This window comes from Toxoplasma gondii, chromosome VIII (genome assembly GCF_000006565.2).
Source record: "Toxoplasma gondii ME49 chromosome VIII, whole genome shotgun sequence".
Taxonomy (NCBI): Eukaryota; Apicomplexa; class Conoidasida; order Eucoccidiorida; family Sarcocystidae; genus Toxoplasma; species Toxoplasma gondii.
The window spans coordinates 4,888,352-4,906,091 of NC_031476.1; the positions used below are offsets into that span (position 1 = coordinate 4,888,352).

The following is a 17,740-nucleotide window of genomic DNA, read 5'->3' on the forward strand; positions in this document are numbered from 1 at the left end:
TTGGACGGGTGGCTGTCGGCTTTTCTGAAAACTACGTGCGGGATGTACGGTTGCGGATCGACGCAACTTCCGCCACTCTCAAGACGAAGAAGGCAGATCTGCAAGCCCTTGTTCGCATTTCTGGAAGATTCACATATTACGCCTCCATAGTTGTTCTGCAATGCAGAAAAAAAAGCGGGGAAATGGAAGGCGCACCACTAATCAAATCATGTCGTACAAAGGAACTGCTTATCTTTCCTTTACGGACTGTGTAAAAATACCTGCCCCCCCCTCCCCGAGAAATCACCTCCGGAATTTCTCTACAATGATATGCCTGTCAGTCTGTTCTTGAATATATACAGTTTGGCATAGCCAGAAAACACTAGAAGATATCAACATCTCAATTCAATTGTTATCTACGCCTTGTAGTCGCGTCCGGATGTGCACAGGGCGAGACAATCGACCCGCGTTTGCTGGGACATCCACGCTTGTCTTGTATTTTGGTCTCTCCTGTTGCTTTGCTTGCCTTTCTCCCACATGCCCGACGGCGAGATGTCTGGAGTCAACTGTGTGTTTTTCAATTATCCTTCCGTGGTTAATTTCTCTGTCTCGGCAGCCGCCTCTCGCGCATGCAGACCTTATCCAGTCTAGTGTGCTGGCCCGTTTTTTCTCGCGGTCAGCCACCGATCTGGAAAAAACGCGGAGAGAAACACACCCCCCAAGCAGGAGGGTCTCCCCCCAGACATGCGTTTCGTTTTTCTGTCTTTTCCTGCATTTTCTCGGAAGCTTGCTTTTCCGTCTTGGCGAGCTTTCGCTCTCTTGTCTGCACACAGTTCTCAAACGAAATGACAAGCAGCGAAAAGCATTGCCGCCGACACACACGGGTGCGCGCGAGACGCCGCCAGCTTGCTGTGAATCCGAGCTGAAGGGTGCCGGTCCCTTGAACATTTTCTGTTTCTTTCCAGTCCCGTTCTTGTCCTCAGGCCATGTTCTTTCCCCTTGTCTGTCGGCATCTCTGCATGCGACCCTTCGTCTACTCCTCAGGCTCCGCCGCTTCCTTTCCAGCTTAGACTCCGGACTCGAACATTGTTCTCCGTCCAGAGCTTTTCCGTTCTTCCTCCTGTTTCTCTCCTTTCCATTTTTCTCCTTTTCCCGGCGCCGCGTCCTTCTCTCGGCACCATGGAGGACCCTGATTTCTTCTGCCCTGACGACGTCGACGCCCTCCTGCGCGAGGCGGAAACATTTGAAGAAGCATGCGACAACTTGCCTTTCCTCCACTCTTCCTCCTGCTCGTCTTCTGATCGAGTTGACGCACGGGGACCGCTCTCGGATGGAGAGGATCCTTCTGCGTCGATAGGGAGTCGCAAGCGGGGGGCGGACGAATCTCGTGACAAGTCGCAGCAGGGAAGACAGAGTGTGCGACGCGGGGGCAGGGATGTTGCCCGACGCTTTCAAGAAACGCACGTAGAAGTGATTAACTGCGACGAAGAAGAAGACGACCAGGTTTCCCCTGCGTCGTCGCCTTGGCCTCCCTCCAAACGCTTCAAGAGCCTCGAGGAGACGGAGGCCGCGAACCTGGCGTCATCTTCCTCGTCTCTGAATGCGGACGACCCTGACGCGGAAGCCGTCCTGACCTCTGCCTACGGCCCTCTCGCCTTCGGATTCGATGACTGGGGACCAATCCCGTCCGTCACTCACTGGTGCGCATGCGAAGGCCAACATGCTCGGCCGCGGATCACAGCTCCCTCTCTCTCCTGCAGCGGCGAGTTCTTCGCGAGCCCCCACGACCTCCGCGAGCGCGTCTACCGTTCTTCTCTGGACGCCAAACATTTTGCTCTCCCTCCCCTCTCGCTCGCCTCTCTCATTCCTCCGGTTGGGCTTGCGGAGTTCTCTTCCCACTCTGCTTCTGCCTCCGGAGAGGAGGGGAAAGCAGGCCGAGAAGAACATGGGCCTGCCTCCGTCGCGTCTTCGAAAGCCGTCGCCGCTGCGCGCAGTGCGCATGCCCATCAGAAGTCGATTCGCGTCTTCCCCGTCGACGTCCGGGGAGGGGGAATTCCTTTTTTCCTTCGCATGCTTACCCCACAGGAGGAACAACAGAGACTGCACCCAACTGACAGGACCTGCGGCTCCTCTGCAGCCTACGACGACGAGACCGGGGGGCGTCGAGCCACCAGCGAAAAGAGAGGAAGGACCTTGCGCAGGCCAATACAGGAGATCCTCAGGTGAGGGTTGAAGACATGTAACTCCACTGTCGCACGCCTCGGGTCATGTGACTCGAAACGCACAGAAAGTCGAAAATCGCTGCTGGAACATGCAGCGTCCAGAGTCCCCAGCCTCCTGCAACTTCTCGAATACGACACTGAACGTGGGGAAGTCCTCGACAGGTGGAGCACTGCTGCCACAGAGTGCCGACAGGCACTCCGCATTTGCGTCGAAGGAAAGAAATGGGAGACGAGAACCACTCCGCCTTTCGAGTCTCCTGGCTTTAGAGGTACCTGTTTCCGTTTCGTCTTTCTCTTTTTCAGACGCACCTGATCAGCGTCTGCATCGTGTTTTCGGTTTGCCTTTCTCGACTCTTTTCTGTGATGCGCTTCGGCTTTGCTGAAGCTTGTTTGGAATGCCGTTGCCTCGCTCTCACCGGAAGTCGATCTGGCATGCACCTGACGCGTCTCCTGTGTGAATTTATTCCTTTCTTCTCTTGACGCGTCTGTCGCCCTCCGCAAGAGGTCCTCTGCGCTTCCTCTGGGAGGAGAGCGACTCCGGCAGAAGCAAGCGAGATGACTTCTACGTTTCAGGGGACATGTGTGTTGCTCTCTTGTCGGAAACGCGCTTGGCGGTTGGGCCTCAGAAACTCTCCAGAAGACGAAAAGAAGTTAGATGCGAACGGAAACGCGAACTTGGATGCAGTAGAGTCATCAGTGCCAGCGTACTGGAGTCATTGGCTCTGAGCCAGAGAAGTAGGAACATGGCTTTTGCGAGTTTCCAACGAAGTTTCTTTCTTCTGCTTTGGATGACTCCAGCGAAAAGACTCGGATCGACGCCGAGAGAAAATGACTACTTAGATGCTCGAGGGATCGGTGCCACCGTGCTGGGAGGAAACCTGGGGACGCGTTTCAGCTTGGCTTGTGCCCTCTTGGCCTTATGTGAATGTCAGAGAAGCCATGGAGGAAGAAGCTGCAGAGGCGGCAGAGAAGGCGGCCGAGGCGGCGGAAGAAGAAGATGCATGCGCTTCAGAAGTTCCTTCCTGGAGAGACAAGAGCAGCGAGGAAGGCCGAGGCGGCGCTAGGGAGGTCGTGCGACAGTGGACGGAGAAGTACAGAGCGAGAAAGTGAGGACAGAAGAGCCCGCGACAGCTGGGGAAGAATGCACAGATGGATTGGATGAGTTCTTGTACAGTTCGCGCGACTGCGTCTATACCTGTAGAGTAGGTAGACCTCTTTGCCGTCGAGGTAGAAGATACGTAGAACTCTGATCCGACAATCTGAAAGGACGAACGCGGAACAGCAAGCCAGACGGCACGAGAGTTGAAGAAGAGAAGAAGGTCAAAGACGCCGTGTAAGTGGAGAAAGAAGAACAGGGAAATCCACCCCAGAAGCCAGTTTGGCCGGCGTCATCTGATTCGTCCTATGAAAGCCGGACACCGACATGCAAACGAGACGGAACGCGACGAGACGGCGAGATGACCGTCGGGAGGACTCGACGCAGCTGAATGCCGCCTGAGACGCCATTTGAAAACTCCTCTACTGTCCCTCTGCGAATCGGACCCCACTCTGGTTGTGTGTGTCTCTGCGTTCCCTCCGTTTCGTTTTTTGTTCATGCATGCTTGGCACCTGTAGCGCTGGGCGGCTGTCCCAGCAGAAACCTCCCTCCCTCTGAGGCAAGAGACGTACTGGCGCCTTTTACCGTTTGCACATGCAATCGTTTTTCTGCAGAGTTGTCGACCTCCTCAGCGCGCCAGCGGCGAACCGAAGCGTCCTCATGTGGCTGCACAGGTGGCGTCAGCGCCTGCAGAAGCGGGGAATGAAGAGAGACAAGGCTGGGAAGAAGGAGAGCGAGAACGAGGAGAGAGAGAAGCGACGCAAGCTGCTGCAGGCGACCAGAGAAAGCGATGCTGGACGGGTGCTTCGAAACGAGGGCGCCGAAGACCCTGACGAGAACCTGCCGCGAGTGAGGACGAAGAACAGGGGAAGCGACAGACTCCGCGAAGCGTCTTTGGCCAAGAAGCCGTCGTAGAGCTGCGCCGGAGGAAACGGCTTTCACAAGAGAGACCTAGGAGCCTCCAGAAGCACAGGAATTGATAGGGAAAGAGCGCGAAACTGAGGGGTAGAGAAGCAAAAGTAGAAAGAGAATTGCAAACGCAAAGCTCTACGAAATCCCTCAGCAGAAGTCACCTTTCCAGCAGTCTTTCGGCCTTGTCTGATCTTTGCCTGTTACCTTCTCTCTGAGGTTCCCGCTCACTCTCCAGGTCCTCGTTTGCTTGCCAAGAAACAATCCGGTAGCGTGCTCGTCACCAGGAAACGCTCCGCAGTTCCTCTCGGCCTGGACGCAGCTTGGTCGTCTCTCCTGTGCCCGGGTCTCGTCTTGTTTCTTTATCTGTGCTTTCTTTCGATGTCCAATGCTCCCCCCAAAGTTCGAGTCTTTTTTTAGGTTTTTCGAGTCCCAGAAAGAATCCATAAATTATTTCGGAATATTTGAAGGACGATTTGCATGAGTGTTCTTCAAGACGTCCCTCGCAGCTGCTCTCAACGTCTTCTCAACTCTGTCACTCCGCATCCCGCCACTTCATCTCCCTTCTGATTGGCCTCACCTTCCGTCTTCCTCGTCTCCGTTTCTCGGCATGCAGATTCTCCTTCTCGGCGGCCCCCCCGGAATCGGCAAGACGACGCTGGCGCATGTGTGTGCTCGGCACTTCGGCTTCGATGTGGTGGAGGTGAACGGGAGCGACGACCGCTCGCGAGCTACGTTGCTGCCTCTCGTGATGAACTGCGTGACTGGGGCAGACAGTTTTTTCCATAGCAAGAAGCAAGAGAAGGCGTTGCGTGCGGCCGCTACACACCACGGCGAACGACGCCTTGCGGAGACGGAGAAGGAGGCGGAGAAACGCAAGTGCGAGAGAAGCAAAAAGCCGATTTTACTCGTGATCGACGAAATAGATGGTGCTGCGGCAGCCGGCGGCGAAGGCGCAGACTCGGTTGTCGACGTGATTGCTCGTCTTGTCAAGAGAAAAGATGACAAAGGAAAGCCTTTCATCAAACGGTAAGGGGACACCACGGAGTGGAGGGGATCGAGACTGCCAGTCAGAGAGAGGTGGGGTGGATGGACTCGCGAGAAGAAACCCAGCACAGTCGCTTGAGAATATCGGGACGACTCGAGCTGGGCGATCGCATGCCTCCGATTTCTCAGCAGTACTGAACGCGCTCGGGAGAAAATCCACTCACTTTCAACACAGACACACTGGACGCTGCGACACCCAACCGTTCGGTAGTGGACGGATATGAAAGCGACTCTGCACCAGTCCTAGTAGGTGTGCCAAAACCACGACAGCGAGTGACGAAACGACTTCGATCCACGTAAAGCACACAGAAACGTACGCTCCATTGCATGTCGATTGCTCGCGGCCGTCGCAGTCGGAGGCTTCTCCCCTCCAACGGGGGTAGCTCACGCGTTAGGACTGCGTGTCATCACCTGGGGGTAGCGTCGTGCAATTGTCCATGCGACTCATGCTTTCATTTCGGCGAGCTGAAAGCACTGAACGCGGTGGTCTTAAAAGTACGGTAAAGCTTAGATCTCGGAAACCAAGACCTTGACGGTCGACACCAGACATCCAGCTCGTAGAACGTACTTCCAAGGAGAACCTCGAGTTATTCTCCCCGGGGACGCCTCTTCTCTTCCCTGTGTGGTTTGCGGCTTTGCCTGAACTGTACAGACCCGTGATTTGCATCTGCAACGACTTGTACGCTCGCGTTTTGCGGCCGCTTAGAGAAGTTGCACAGATTTTGAATTTGGCTGCGCCTCCTCGCAACGTGCTGGCCGAGAGACTCGCAGAAATCCTCAAAGAAAACCGTCTGACTGCTAGCCGCCAGCTCCTCGAGCAACTCATCGACATCTTTGATGGAGATGTGCGAGCATGCATCAACGCTCTCGACTTCCTCTCCAGGTCAGGCTTTCGCACAGCAAGGGTGTTGAAGCACAAAGGGACGCAGCGAAACCCAACGGCGGTGTGTCTGTGCATGAACTGCGAAGGCAGAGGCATCGACTGGAGAGAGAAGAGGAGTTGTCAAAGTCGTTTCACAAACGCAAATCTGTACATTTCCGTCTCTGCACAGATGCATATATGCGTGCATAATGCTGCGTGAGAAAGGCAGGCGAAGTCTTGACGTCGACTCTGCAACGGCCATGTCGTCCTTCTTCGATTCGACTTCATTGTGGGCATCCTTCTTTTCTTCGCATCCAGATCCCTGCATCTCTCTGTACTGTAGATACAGTTGTCCAAGCAGAGCGGTGGAGCTCTCCGCTTGACGGCGTTCAGCAGATGAAGAGTACATTGAAACGATGAGTTGTTTTTTACCGAGTGGTGCGGGACTTATGGTGCATGGCGCTTCCGTCTTTATCCTTCGGCAGGAAGTCGCTCACTGCGGGATTTCGGGAGCTGCGAGAAGAAGACCTGGAGCTTTGTGCAGTTGGCAAAGACCGGGAGAGGCACGTGCAGGATTTCGTCCGTTTTGTTTTCACTCCTTCGTAAGTTCCGAGAAAGGCGAATGAAAGTTGTTGTTCTTTCCATTCTTCCGCCGTTTGCTCGCGTTTTCCCCGTATCCCCGCGGCTCTCCGCTAGCCCAAAGGCCTCTCGACTCCATGACAGAGAATCCACTGTGGGCGCAAAATAAAAACGGTTCTGAGCGAACGACGTCGAGACCCTCGTAGTGCAGAATGTTTCAACAGGGTGCTGAAACACCGTTCCTGCTTTCGCTAATATGTCGACACCAGCATCTGCAGATGGGCGGCATCTTACGTCTAAAAAATAACCGGTAGTGTGCGACTGTGTATCTGCCTTCTTGCGTTGATGCCGCCTAAACCACAACATGAAGCTTGTGAGGTCGATTCTGTTATCTAGGCGAGCGCATGCACCTCTAGCAACTGCCGCCGATGGGTTCTCGTCGACTCCAAAGGCTCCCTCGTTCCTCGAAATGTTCAACTCGCTCGCCCCAGCTGTCGACTCGCACCTGGCACCGTCTCTGCTTCAAGAGAGCTTCACGCAGGTATGCTGTCTTGGCAGCGAACCTCGTTGAGAGACTCTCCTCTCGACCTCTGCAGTGACAGAACGCAGACGCGATTCGAACAACGCAAAACCGGGCAATGACACACCTGACGGCCGAACAGCGGGAACTGTCCAATGCATGCTTGTGAATACATAAATACATATATATATATATATATATATATATATATATATATATACCTATATGTCTTTGAATAGGTGCCTACATACGTATACATATATGTACATTGATGAATCCGTTCCTCCATATTTTTTTGTTCACAGATAAATCGATAGGAATACACATACACGAATGCAAGCGTATGTTTATGTATATATATATATATATATATATTTATATATACATATATTTATGTTTATTTATATATATGCCTACTATTGAAGTTACATTTTTATGTTCAAGTTTCCACAGTTCTTTCGATAGGTGTACGTGTGTGTGAATGGGGGATTCGAACTGGTTGTGGCGACGATGACCGCGTTGTCAGCTGTTCAAACAGCGTTCGTCTGTCTCTTTAGTTTGCGGTTTTGTTTTCCGTGCGTCTTTTGTCTCTGTGTAGGTGGTTCACAGCGATTGGACGCTCGACAAAGTAGCATACGGGACAGGTGAGCCATTTTACGGTCTTTGGTTTTCTTCTGTGTATTCATTTGTTCGCACAGTGCGTGTAGGGCTGCCTTTGCTTCCAGCTCAGGAGTTCCTCAGAGAAACGCTTCGCTTCTTTTCTGCATCCTCACTTTCGTTAGCCGAGTCCGTCGAACTTGCCTGCTTCCACCTAGCTTTTTGATGTTCTCTGTGAAACTCCACCTTGAATTCGTCCTTGAACAGCCATCCGTGCGGTTTTCGCTCGCTGCCTTTCCTTGTTTCAGAGCTTCTCGCGTTCAGCGACTGTTGCTCGTGCCCCTCGCTGTTGGCCTCGCGCGTCTCCGTGGGCGGCGTCGCGCCAACGGGGACAGAGCCGGCGCTTTCCTCTCTGACTGCGGGGTCTCTGCTGCCCTTCTCGCTCTTCGCGTCGCACTTCTGTGTCTCTCCCTCCACTCAGTCTTTCTTCCACTCGTTTGGGGCTCCGGGGAAGAGCGGCGGAGCTGGACCTCTCGTCTCGCCGTCCCTCTGTCTGTACCGCTTCCACCGCACAAAGAAACAAGCGTGCAAGGCGTCGATTGCCTCCCTCGCCTCCGCCCTCTCTCGCAAGCGCCGCGTGGCTTCTTCCAGTTCACTCCCTCTTTCCTCGGTGGGCGACAGCGAAGGCGATAACAGTGGCGCCGACGCCTCGACCGCGGCGCTCGCGGCGGCAGCGTCCACAGACGTCCTCCGCCTCGCGTTCGTCAGAGACACCGTCAGCTCACTCGTCTGGCTAGCTGTGCCGACTCAGCGGCACCGAACGGACTTCACCCGCCTCCCGCCCTTCGCTACTCTCCCGTCGATTGAGGCGAGAAGGGGAGCAGGCGGTGGCAGGCGACAGGAAGCCGGCGAGGCCCGAAGGGGGCCCTCAGAGAGACAGAGAGACGCCGAGGAAGACGGGGACAAAGACCGAGGCACAGCCGGAGTGTGGGGTGGCCCCGGGGAGGCTGAGAGCCAAAAGAAAATCCTCGAAGCCGTCTTTGCAGGTAATGACGTCGAGGGACAGGGCTGACCGCGTGTGTGGGGACGCGGGGGTTGGGGATAGGCGTGAGAGGATAGAAAGCGTTCTTTAGGTCTGGGAGAGCTCCAGTCTTCAGGCCGGAGGGTGCGCTCCAACTTCAACTCTGTGAACAGGCGCGCGCACCGGCGGACAGAACCACGGGGATTAGTTGAAGCGTCGGGATGAGATTAAACGAAACCGTTGGGGCATGTAGTGTTCCAGTCTTAACATCCTGGCGGTTCTCCTGCAGAGCTTCATATCGGTATGGTTGTCCAAGGCGCGCGACTCGCAATTCTAGATTTTTGCAGTGAACGATTTCACGTTATCCGAGGCGGTTTTTTGTGACTTCTTCTTTCGTCTTTCTGGACTCTCTTGCATGCGGCTTCTCCCCCCGGGGGTCGTCAATAGGTCTTCCTCACCCTGTGTTTGTGCCTTCCCACTGTTGCCTTTCATCTCGCATTCTCGCTTTCCCTCTGTGTTAACTGCTCGACGTTGAACGCGTCCCTGTCTTCCGTGCTTTCTGCATTTTCTCCCTTCTGCAGAAGTGCAGCGACAGCACCCAACCACGTCCCTGCCGCGCATCGCCCTCGGCTCCCTTCACCCTTCTGCTCTCGACTCTGCCGACATGGAGGTCCGATCGCGGCCTCCTGGCCACTGCAGTGGAGAGGAAATTCCCCTGGGCGTTAGAGTTCTCTCGCGCATGACTGCTCTCCTGACAGCCTACGGTCTCTCGTTCATCGAAGTTCGCCACGAAAACGAAGTAAGCGAGGGGAGACGCAGAAAGGGGAGGGTGAAGAGTGCCGTTTTGACCCTTTGAAATATGAGCGCCAAACGGGGGCGTGGAAGTCATTTCAAGCGTGAGATAGACGGTTCTGTGTAACATTCGGGATCCGGGCCAGGACAAAGGTGGAGACTGGGGGAACGGCGAAAGTCGACCTTGTCACTGCTGCCGCGAACGCGCCTCGCTATGGCGTGCTGTTCATGCTTGCTCAATGTTTTCCAATTGTACAGTGGGCTTCTGTTCCGGGGCGTTTGCCGCCTTTCTGTATTTGGCTGCGGGAGTCTCACAGTGTGTCTTTGACTGCCCTCTCTCTCCTCTTCATTGCGACGTGTGTGCTCTGCCTCTTGCGGATACAGGTCTCCGAGTTCCCCCATAAACGCATCCATTCTTCGTATCGGCTGGAGCCGCCTCTGGATCTCTTGCTGTCTTTGGACGACTGTCGCATGCAGCTCACAAACTACAAGCAGGCGCAGCAGCGTCGACAGGGAGGGACTGCCCGGCCTTCTCAGTCTTCGTTGTCTTTCTTCTCGTCTGCCTCAGAGCCTGCTGCTTCGATTTCGGTTTCAGGCCTCCCGCGAGCGCCGGCGCCCTTTGGCTCTCCTCTGTCTGCGTCGAACAAAAATCAAGCGGACGACTTTGTGTCGGCGTTCCTCGTCCCTCGGCTCCACCCGCTTGCGTCGCTCTCCGATCGTGCCTGCAGTTTCCTGATGGTGGCGAAGCGTCTGCTGAATGACGACGGTCTCTCACCTCTCTCGGGCGTGCTGGTAAAGGAGAACAAGGCCCGGTCCACGAAGAAGGGCATGAACAAAGGCAAATCTAAGCGACCCGACGATCGACAGGAGACCTCTTTCTCCTTTCTGGCGAAGCGGCGACCGGACTCTCAGGCGACGCTGGCGGCTGCGATCGTTTTGGTGCGTCATGTCGGCTGGGTCGCCTTCATGCGCGAAACGGGGCGAGGACGGAGGCAAGGTTTCGGTGCTGCGTTGTCTGGCGGGTCCACACTACCGGGCGAAAAGGAAGCGGCCGGAGGGTCGAGTGGACAAGGTCCCCACAAATTGAACGGCGGCGCTTCTTCGCATGCATACGCGGATGCGGAGTGCCGCAGAGGCGACGCGGCAGTGGCCCGCGCCGGGGCAGCGGCAGGAAACGACCTCAGCGTCCCCGGCACGGTCTGGGGGACGACTGAAAATGCGGGTGTCTCTCCTCAGCTTCCTTTCTCGCAGCGAGGGAGGAAGCATGGAGAGAACCACAGGGGGGGTCTGGATGTCTGTGGGAATGACCACGGTCAGGGAAAAGCAGAGGAGGCTGGACTTGCCATCCAGCGCATGAGCTTCAAGGACTTCCTCGCTGAACAGACGGCTGTGGCGCACACGATTCGCAGGTGAGACAAGGACAAGATTGGCAGATCTTGCATGGAAAGTTTAAACGTGGTGCAAGTCAATCGTCTCTGTTTTCTTGTTCATTAGACATTGTGTTAAATACTTTCACAGTTTCTTCGAGTTGACAAGTAAAAAAGCAAAGTGCAGCTGCGGGTTTCAAAGCTTATTCTCGAGTCCTTCAGCTGTCCGTTCGTTCGCTTCCGCCTCAAGCGCTGTGGGGCACTGTGCCCCCCCCGACTCTGTCCCGGCTTCCCCTGAACGTAGCCTGACGTTGAATACTCCACGTCGCCAAGGTACCAAGCATGGCTCTGAGGGAAGAAAGAAGGCTGGGTGAGAGGGAAGCTTTTAGCTTCGACAGAAGAAACTGCAAAGCTTCTAAACGAAGCCAGCTGCTGTTTTTCTTCTGCGTGTCTCTGGGTTCGTGCGACATCTGTCGGTGCCACCGTGCTTGTTCTCTTGTGTCTCTTCCTTGGATATGCGTTCTTGCAGATTCGGCTGCGTCGTCCACCTACTCCCCGCCTCGCAGAAGGCGAGCAAAAACGAGAAGGAAAAAGGCGTCGGGAACATCGGCACGCGTTCCCTGGTCATGTGTCTCCTGCAGAGACAGCAGAAATCGGTGAAAGGGATGGATCAGAAGGAGGAACAGAACGGAAGGGGAGACGGGGCCGCCGAGCCTAGAGATCAGCGCGAGAAGGCCGACGGAAAAGCTGGACAGTGCACGGGAACTCAGGAAGCAAACGGCGACACGCAGGCGAAAGAAAATCACCCGAAGAAAGACAATGACAGCTTCTGTGTGATCCGTAACGTAGCCGACATGTATCGCGCAAGCACAAATGGATATTTCAAGTTCCTTGAGGGCCGCTGCAACGCTGTCGTCCAGGCAGTCTCTGACGACCTGTTTCTGTGAATCAGCATGAGAGCCTGTGATGATAAAGCGCACATGCCTATCCTTCGCTGAATCCGAGGAAGTACACAAAAGACGGTCGCTTCCACGGCAACAACGGGCCGAAAGCCCAGACAGCTTTATCCTGTCATTTCTAGGTCAGAGCAACTCTGGCTGTCCCCCCTGTTCCTGGGGGGCTTTTCCGTGAGAGGATACACTCGGTACCCTGTTTCTGATTCTCATTCGCGAAGCCACGCTCAGGAAGGAGCTATGGGCCTCGACGGTATGTGCTTTGTTTCCTTTTGTAATTTCTGTGTATCCCTGTAAGTCACTTGGGAGGCCAGCAGTGAAAAGCAACGTGACGTGGAGCAAGACCGAGTCTCGATCAAAACATCCACATCTCACTTCCGTTCTCTAGTTTTTGTCGCGACGCTTCACTCCGCAAAACATGTATGTGGTGGTATGTCTATTTAACAGCGAATTTCACGAAACTAGTCACGCCCAGCCCTTAATCGACACCGCAATCTCCATCGTACTTTTCTCTTTCGTCAGCACCCACAACTTCAGCGAAACGAACAGCCTTCTCTCGAACGTTTTAATCGAAGGCGAGGAATGAGTTTCATTCCCGATTTCATCTAAGACACTGCGCACAGACAAACGTAAGAGTTTCAACATAGTTTGAGTCCTAAGGAAACCAGAACAGGCAAGTTGTTCCAAGCATTTTCTTTCGAAGACCGTATTTCATTACTTAGGTCAGTAAATTGGTGGTGGCGAGACGTTCAGAAGCCGAAACGCGATCATAGAGAAAAAGTGCGGTATTGTTCTCGTAAGCATGACACCTCCCTGTCGCGTCATCACCTGGGGCTCCTGTCTACTGTCATGAGCCTTTCGCGTCTGGTAGGCAACAGAATTATTGGATAGTCTGTGGAACTTCACAAGAAGCGAATGGCACCACTTTTCTGTAAATCAGTCTCTTCTAATATGGTTGTGGCTACAAACGCGCTTCCTGTTTTGCTACTTTCCTTTGCTGGAGGATGTTCTTTTAAACATAAATGTCCATCATGTTTCTGTGTGTTTTCTCTCGTTTGGTGCCTCTCTTCTGTGCGGGCCAAAACTTTTCGATTTCGAAATTCACGATAGAATACCTCTGCGGATCCTGGAACGGACCACCCATCCGGAGGACGAGAACGCCTTCTCCGAGTTCACTCTAATACGACAAGAGGAATGGCCTAAAAAGCAGTGGAATGCCGATTGAAACGCAGTTGTGAGCCAATTTCGTCATGAACAGCAAGTTGCAGCAGCCAAGACCTTTGCCATCCTTCCCTAGCCGAGAAAAGCCCCAAGTCTCCATCGAAATCAAGACAGTTCGCATCCCGTCGGACAGCAGAGAGCAGGCTTAAAGAACGAGTAAAGCCTGTCAGTTTAACGGTCGGGGAGTGGTCGGTAGAGAATCTGCCGAGCCGGCAAGTTCTGCTGCTCTACACATAGCAGCCGCCATGAGAGTCTTGTAATCCATGGAAATCAGAGGCGTGGCAGCTGCGGCAAACCTGATGAAAACGAACAGACAACACTCTACCGGTGCTTTGGTGAGCACAAGTGAGCCGTGAAGAGACAACAGGTAACTAAAATGAGGAAACGCTGACGCTCCTGTCCGTAGCAAATCACTTTCCTTGGTGATTGACTGCAGAGAAGCCATACACTCTGGGTAACGAGAGAAGTTCCTGCCCATCTCTGTCCTAATAGTGAAGACAAACTCAACCGGAGTAACGCGCTCCGTGGTGGCCGGCCGAAACACGATTGCAAAGATGTCTGTGGTCTGTCTCTTGACTTCCCATTTCCTGTCTTGTGAAGAAAGGAAATTGGTTTAGGACTTTCTCGGAAACTGAGTTCTTTCATCTCACCGTTCAGCTGCCATGAAAAATGGCGGTCCTGGATCTGCTTGGGACAGCTCGCTGACGGTCTCATGCTTTTTCACCTCGCGTTTGTCGCTTCTAGCACAGTATTCATCTGCGCTTCTGCAGTTAGTGCGCCCGCTTAACGAATTTCGAGACGTAACGCTGCCCGATGATATCCCCGCTCTGCCATATGCAGTTCCTCGGTCTCTTCGCGTTCCTTCCCGTACCGGCTTTCCACTGTGGGAGTTCGCCGATGTGCAGGAAACGGTGCTGAGATCCAGCGGGCTTGCGCCGCCATCTCTCAATCTGCGAGGTTTCTGTCCGTAAGGAAGTTTCGGAGCTGCTCCTTTGCCGAGATCCGTAAGTTCCGTAGGCACTTGATCGACGGCTGTGGCTGCGCCTGACCCACGCGTGGCCGATCGCGATGCAAGGAGTCCCCCGCTTCGCGAAGAATTCAGGCTTATGTTTCTCGTGGATAACAATGTGTTGTTTCTCCTGCTTGCTGAAAAAGCCGACGAGTCGCGTGGAGTGGATCCCTTGTTGTGCAACAAAGAGCGCCGCTCGTTAGGACTTTTCGTGGCTGACAACGAATCTTCCGAGGCAGGAGGACTCACCGCAGGCGAACGAAGAGGTGCTCCTGCATCCGAAAACGTCGCGTCTGCGCCGTTCCCGCGCATGTTCCCGCAGCCGATTCCTTTGGTTAGTGGGCATGAAGCATTTCTGGAATCGAGGTAGTGCGGCTCGGCAGGAGGCACACTAGAGAGAGTTGAGGGTCGAGAGGGGTCTGAACCTTGCCCGTTCACAGACATGTTTTCTGAAACGATAGGAGACGATGCACTGTTAGGAAGCAAGCAACATGCCATCGCGCGAATGGTTTCTTTATCGAAAGTGCGCAAGTTGCGCTGAACTTCCGTGAGGGCCGGAGACAGCGTTTCTTTCTGTGCACTAGGCCACTGGGAACGACCAGAAATTGCGTCTGCGAGGATCGCCAGCCTGGTTTTTTTTGGCGGCCAACGCGTCATAACATAACTCGCGTGCCAACGCATGCATGCCCATTTGGCGAGGTTTGAATTGTGGACCGAGATAGCGCGATGGAGCGCGAAAAACAGACACATGGCGGAGGCGCGACGCTGGCGGTCCACAGCCTCCCCGCATTTGCCCAACAAAGTCGAAACGAAGAGTTCCAGATTTCGGTAGCCGATGGAATTCTCTTGAGGAGACGGCAACACACATTTGTACGATACACAAGTGTCCGGCAGAAAACGGCACAGACTCGCGCAGCCCGACGGCACTTGATCGGAGGATTCGTTTGTGGTTCCTGAACCAATGCTGGTGGGCAGCATGGACGGCTGTCCTACAGTTCCCTGAAGTAGATGTGGCGTCTGTGATGTGGCAACCATCCCCTGATCTTGCCCAGTGAGTTGTTTTTCTGTTTGGCCTGAGGCGTCTTCTGACTCCTCGACTGAGAGCCGTATGTCACCGCCACAGCAGGGCATCATGGATGACGCATTATCTGCACTGTACGTGCCTGCGTTCGAAGCCTGGTGTTCGCCAACCACCGCCTCCGAAGTTGGCAACATAGTTGGATAGCTTCCCTCGAGGCCAGAGGCAAAAAACCACGAATCCCCAGTAAAGAAGGAACCAGAATAGCATGCACACGCCTGAAGGTAGCCGGACACAGCAAAAGGAAAGGATTTTGCACCAGGAAAGGGAACTTCAGCAGTCTCAAGAAGCCCACCTACCAGTGCGATACTGTTTGTTTCACGGACACATTCCGCTCCCTCCAAACACGATGTTACAGGCACTATCGGTAGGTTAACAGACGGTCTAAACAGCTTCACAGTTGGCGCGCCTGTGCTAGAGGGAAGGAAAAAAGTGGACTGCCAGCGAATCTGAGAGAACAGCACTACTACGCGATGCGACGTTTGCGTAAAGCAGACTCTTCCTGTTGTCAGAAAGCTGATCGAAACACCGGGAAGAGAGGCAGAATCATACCAACTGAAGAAAACATATGAGCTATCGCTCCCCAACTCGCGAATCCAATGACTCCCACGATCATAGTGAAGAATAACGATGCTGATGACAACGCCCTTTCGACCGAAACCGGTTTTTTACTAAACGCCGACCAACAGGATCAAACAAAGGAACGTCTCTACGCGGCAACAAACCATACACGAATAAGCCTCTGCTTTTTAATAGATTCACCAGAAAAGTGACAGAAACTCAACTGTCTTCCAAGGAACGCTTTCAAAACCACTTCACGGGGTTGTAGCCAAAGGTTGAGTACGAATGCGAATCAGTCAGCGCCGAGAGGAAACGGAGAGAAAACATGACCGATGATGCACGCAGACGGCTCATTTGCATCCACATGAGGTCGGTGATAATAATATGGCAACACAAATGTTCTGTCATTGCCTGGCAATTGCTTCCAGAGACAAACAAGCAGATCGTTTGACAGTTCTCAGTACAGCCTACGGCACATGAGAGCGTAGGACTGCTTTTCCTTACCGCTTCGGATGCTTCGGTTTGCAGGCTGTCTCAGGGTTTCAATTTTTTCGAGGAGCAAGAAAATCTGATGATCACGAGCAGACAGTGTGGACCTCAACGCAGCAGTTTGTTCGAGTAGTTGTGGAAAAAGTGGCAGGGGCAGTCGTAGTAGAACGCATGTTTCCCTCTCCAGCGCACGGCTGTCTTACAGCGTTCGAGTCTTGTGCAAATCAGTTGTGACCAGCAAACCTAGTCCTCTCCATGCATTACGAAAATAAAAGTAAAACCACCGGGCAAGTGTTGCAAGTTTTTAGACTCGTCTAAAGGGGTAACATTTCTGCCGTACTTCCAGCAGACGGGCAGCAGACTAGCCCTGACGGTCGAAGTCGCACTTGTACACATGGACTCGGTCGACGTAAAGAAAATCCGTGATCCGCAAAAAAGCAAGATCATTTGCTCACCAACATGAATTAAACGGACCGAAGGACTTCGATTTTTCGAACCAGATATTCACCGCCATCAACTCATTGTCAAGTAAGATGAACAAACGCAACTTTTCACATTTACCGCGCCACGGTACGGGCAGCACAGCCAACAAAGCGCTGCAGGGCTTCGGCCAAGTCAGGTGGCTGCGTTGCTCATGGTCTCAGTTGCACCAGCTATCCACATCAAAACGGGTAAGTTCGAGAACCGTGAACAAAATCCACGTCTTTCTTGTTTTAAATAACCGGAAATTGCTCTTTTGAAAGGGAGCTGTGCCGCACCGACGTATTGTATGGTGCTCGTAAATCTTTTAGAGACGCCGCGCTCCCCCCAGTGGAGGGGTCACTGCCGATGTCTTGTACACCTACTGAGGCAGGGCACAAAGAGCGACCAGGATGCACTGGAGAAGGGGGGCCCGCCGCTGTCGTCCGTAGCAGACACTCGTGATGAATTGGGTTTCGGCTCTGTCGTGGACACTGCCAACATACAGGTTTCTCAGTTTTGGGTACAAACAAAAGAGATTCAGTGTGCCTTGGTGCTGACGACCAACACTTTGTCGATTTCTGGTGCATATGAGACGCACAGAGCGGGCGGCGACCCTTCTCATTACCCGCGCTGGTCCGATTTCGTTTGCAATAAGCACAGCAACTTCTTATCTTAGTTTCCAGGTCTCTGTGAGAAATGATGGGTTCCAATGCTGTCGGAAAATGCAACCAGCACATGCCTCACAGGTGGCTGCAAGGTACAGGCTCCTTGACAAACGGGGAGAGATCGTGGGGTCTTAGAAAAACAGGTGAGTGCATCGACAGGCAGGATATGTTTTTACTTATCCTGTTCCCAGTGACTAACCGGGGTGGTTATGACGTTATACTCTTCCTCTACATGGCACAGTTTGGTGGCGAAAACTGTGGCGTTCTACTGACCACACCGGGAACTATCTTGCCAGAGTCTATGAGGCACC

The 17,740-nt window shown here is 53.7% G+C and overlaps 2 protein-coding genes across 2 annotated transcripts; one reads left to right on the forward strand and one right to left on the reverse strand.

Moving 5' to 3' along the window:
- Positions 1–719: 719 nt before the first annotated feature.
- Positions 720–11,938, forward strand: TGME49_270900 (ATPase, AAA family protein; the record flags this gene model as incomplete). The annotated part of the gene is made up of 12 exons (XM_002365715.2): positions 720–2,201; positions 3,134–3,307; positions 3,912–4,146; positions 4,823–5,235; positions 5,906–6,136; positions 6,601–6,717; positions 7,091–7,235; positions 7,813–7,858; positions 8,120–8,857; positions 9,414–9,631; positions 10,009–11,033; positions 11,521–11,938. Exons 1-12 carry the CDS (start codon positions 1,159–1,161, stop codon positions 11,936–11,938), a joined length of 4,803 nt encoding a protein of 1,600 aa, XP_002365756.1. The 5' UTR covers positions 720–1,158.
- A 1,274-nt stretch (positions 11,939–13,212) lies between these two features.
- Positions 13,213–16,808, reverse strand: TGME49_270890 (hypothetical protein). Its single transcript, XM_018781590.1, has 3 exons — positions 16,318–16,808; positions 13,816–15,470; positions 13,213–13,461 (listed from the first exon to the last, which is right to left on the reverse strand). The coding sequence occupies exons 2-3, from the start codon at positions 15,387–15,389 to the stop codon at positions 13,332–13,334; spliced, it is 1,704 nt and encodes a 567-aa protein (XP_018636626.1). The 5' UTR covers positions 15,390–15,470; positions 16,318–16,808; the 3' UTR covers positions 13,213–13,331.
- Positions 16,809–17,740: the final 932 nt, after the last annotated feature.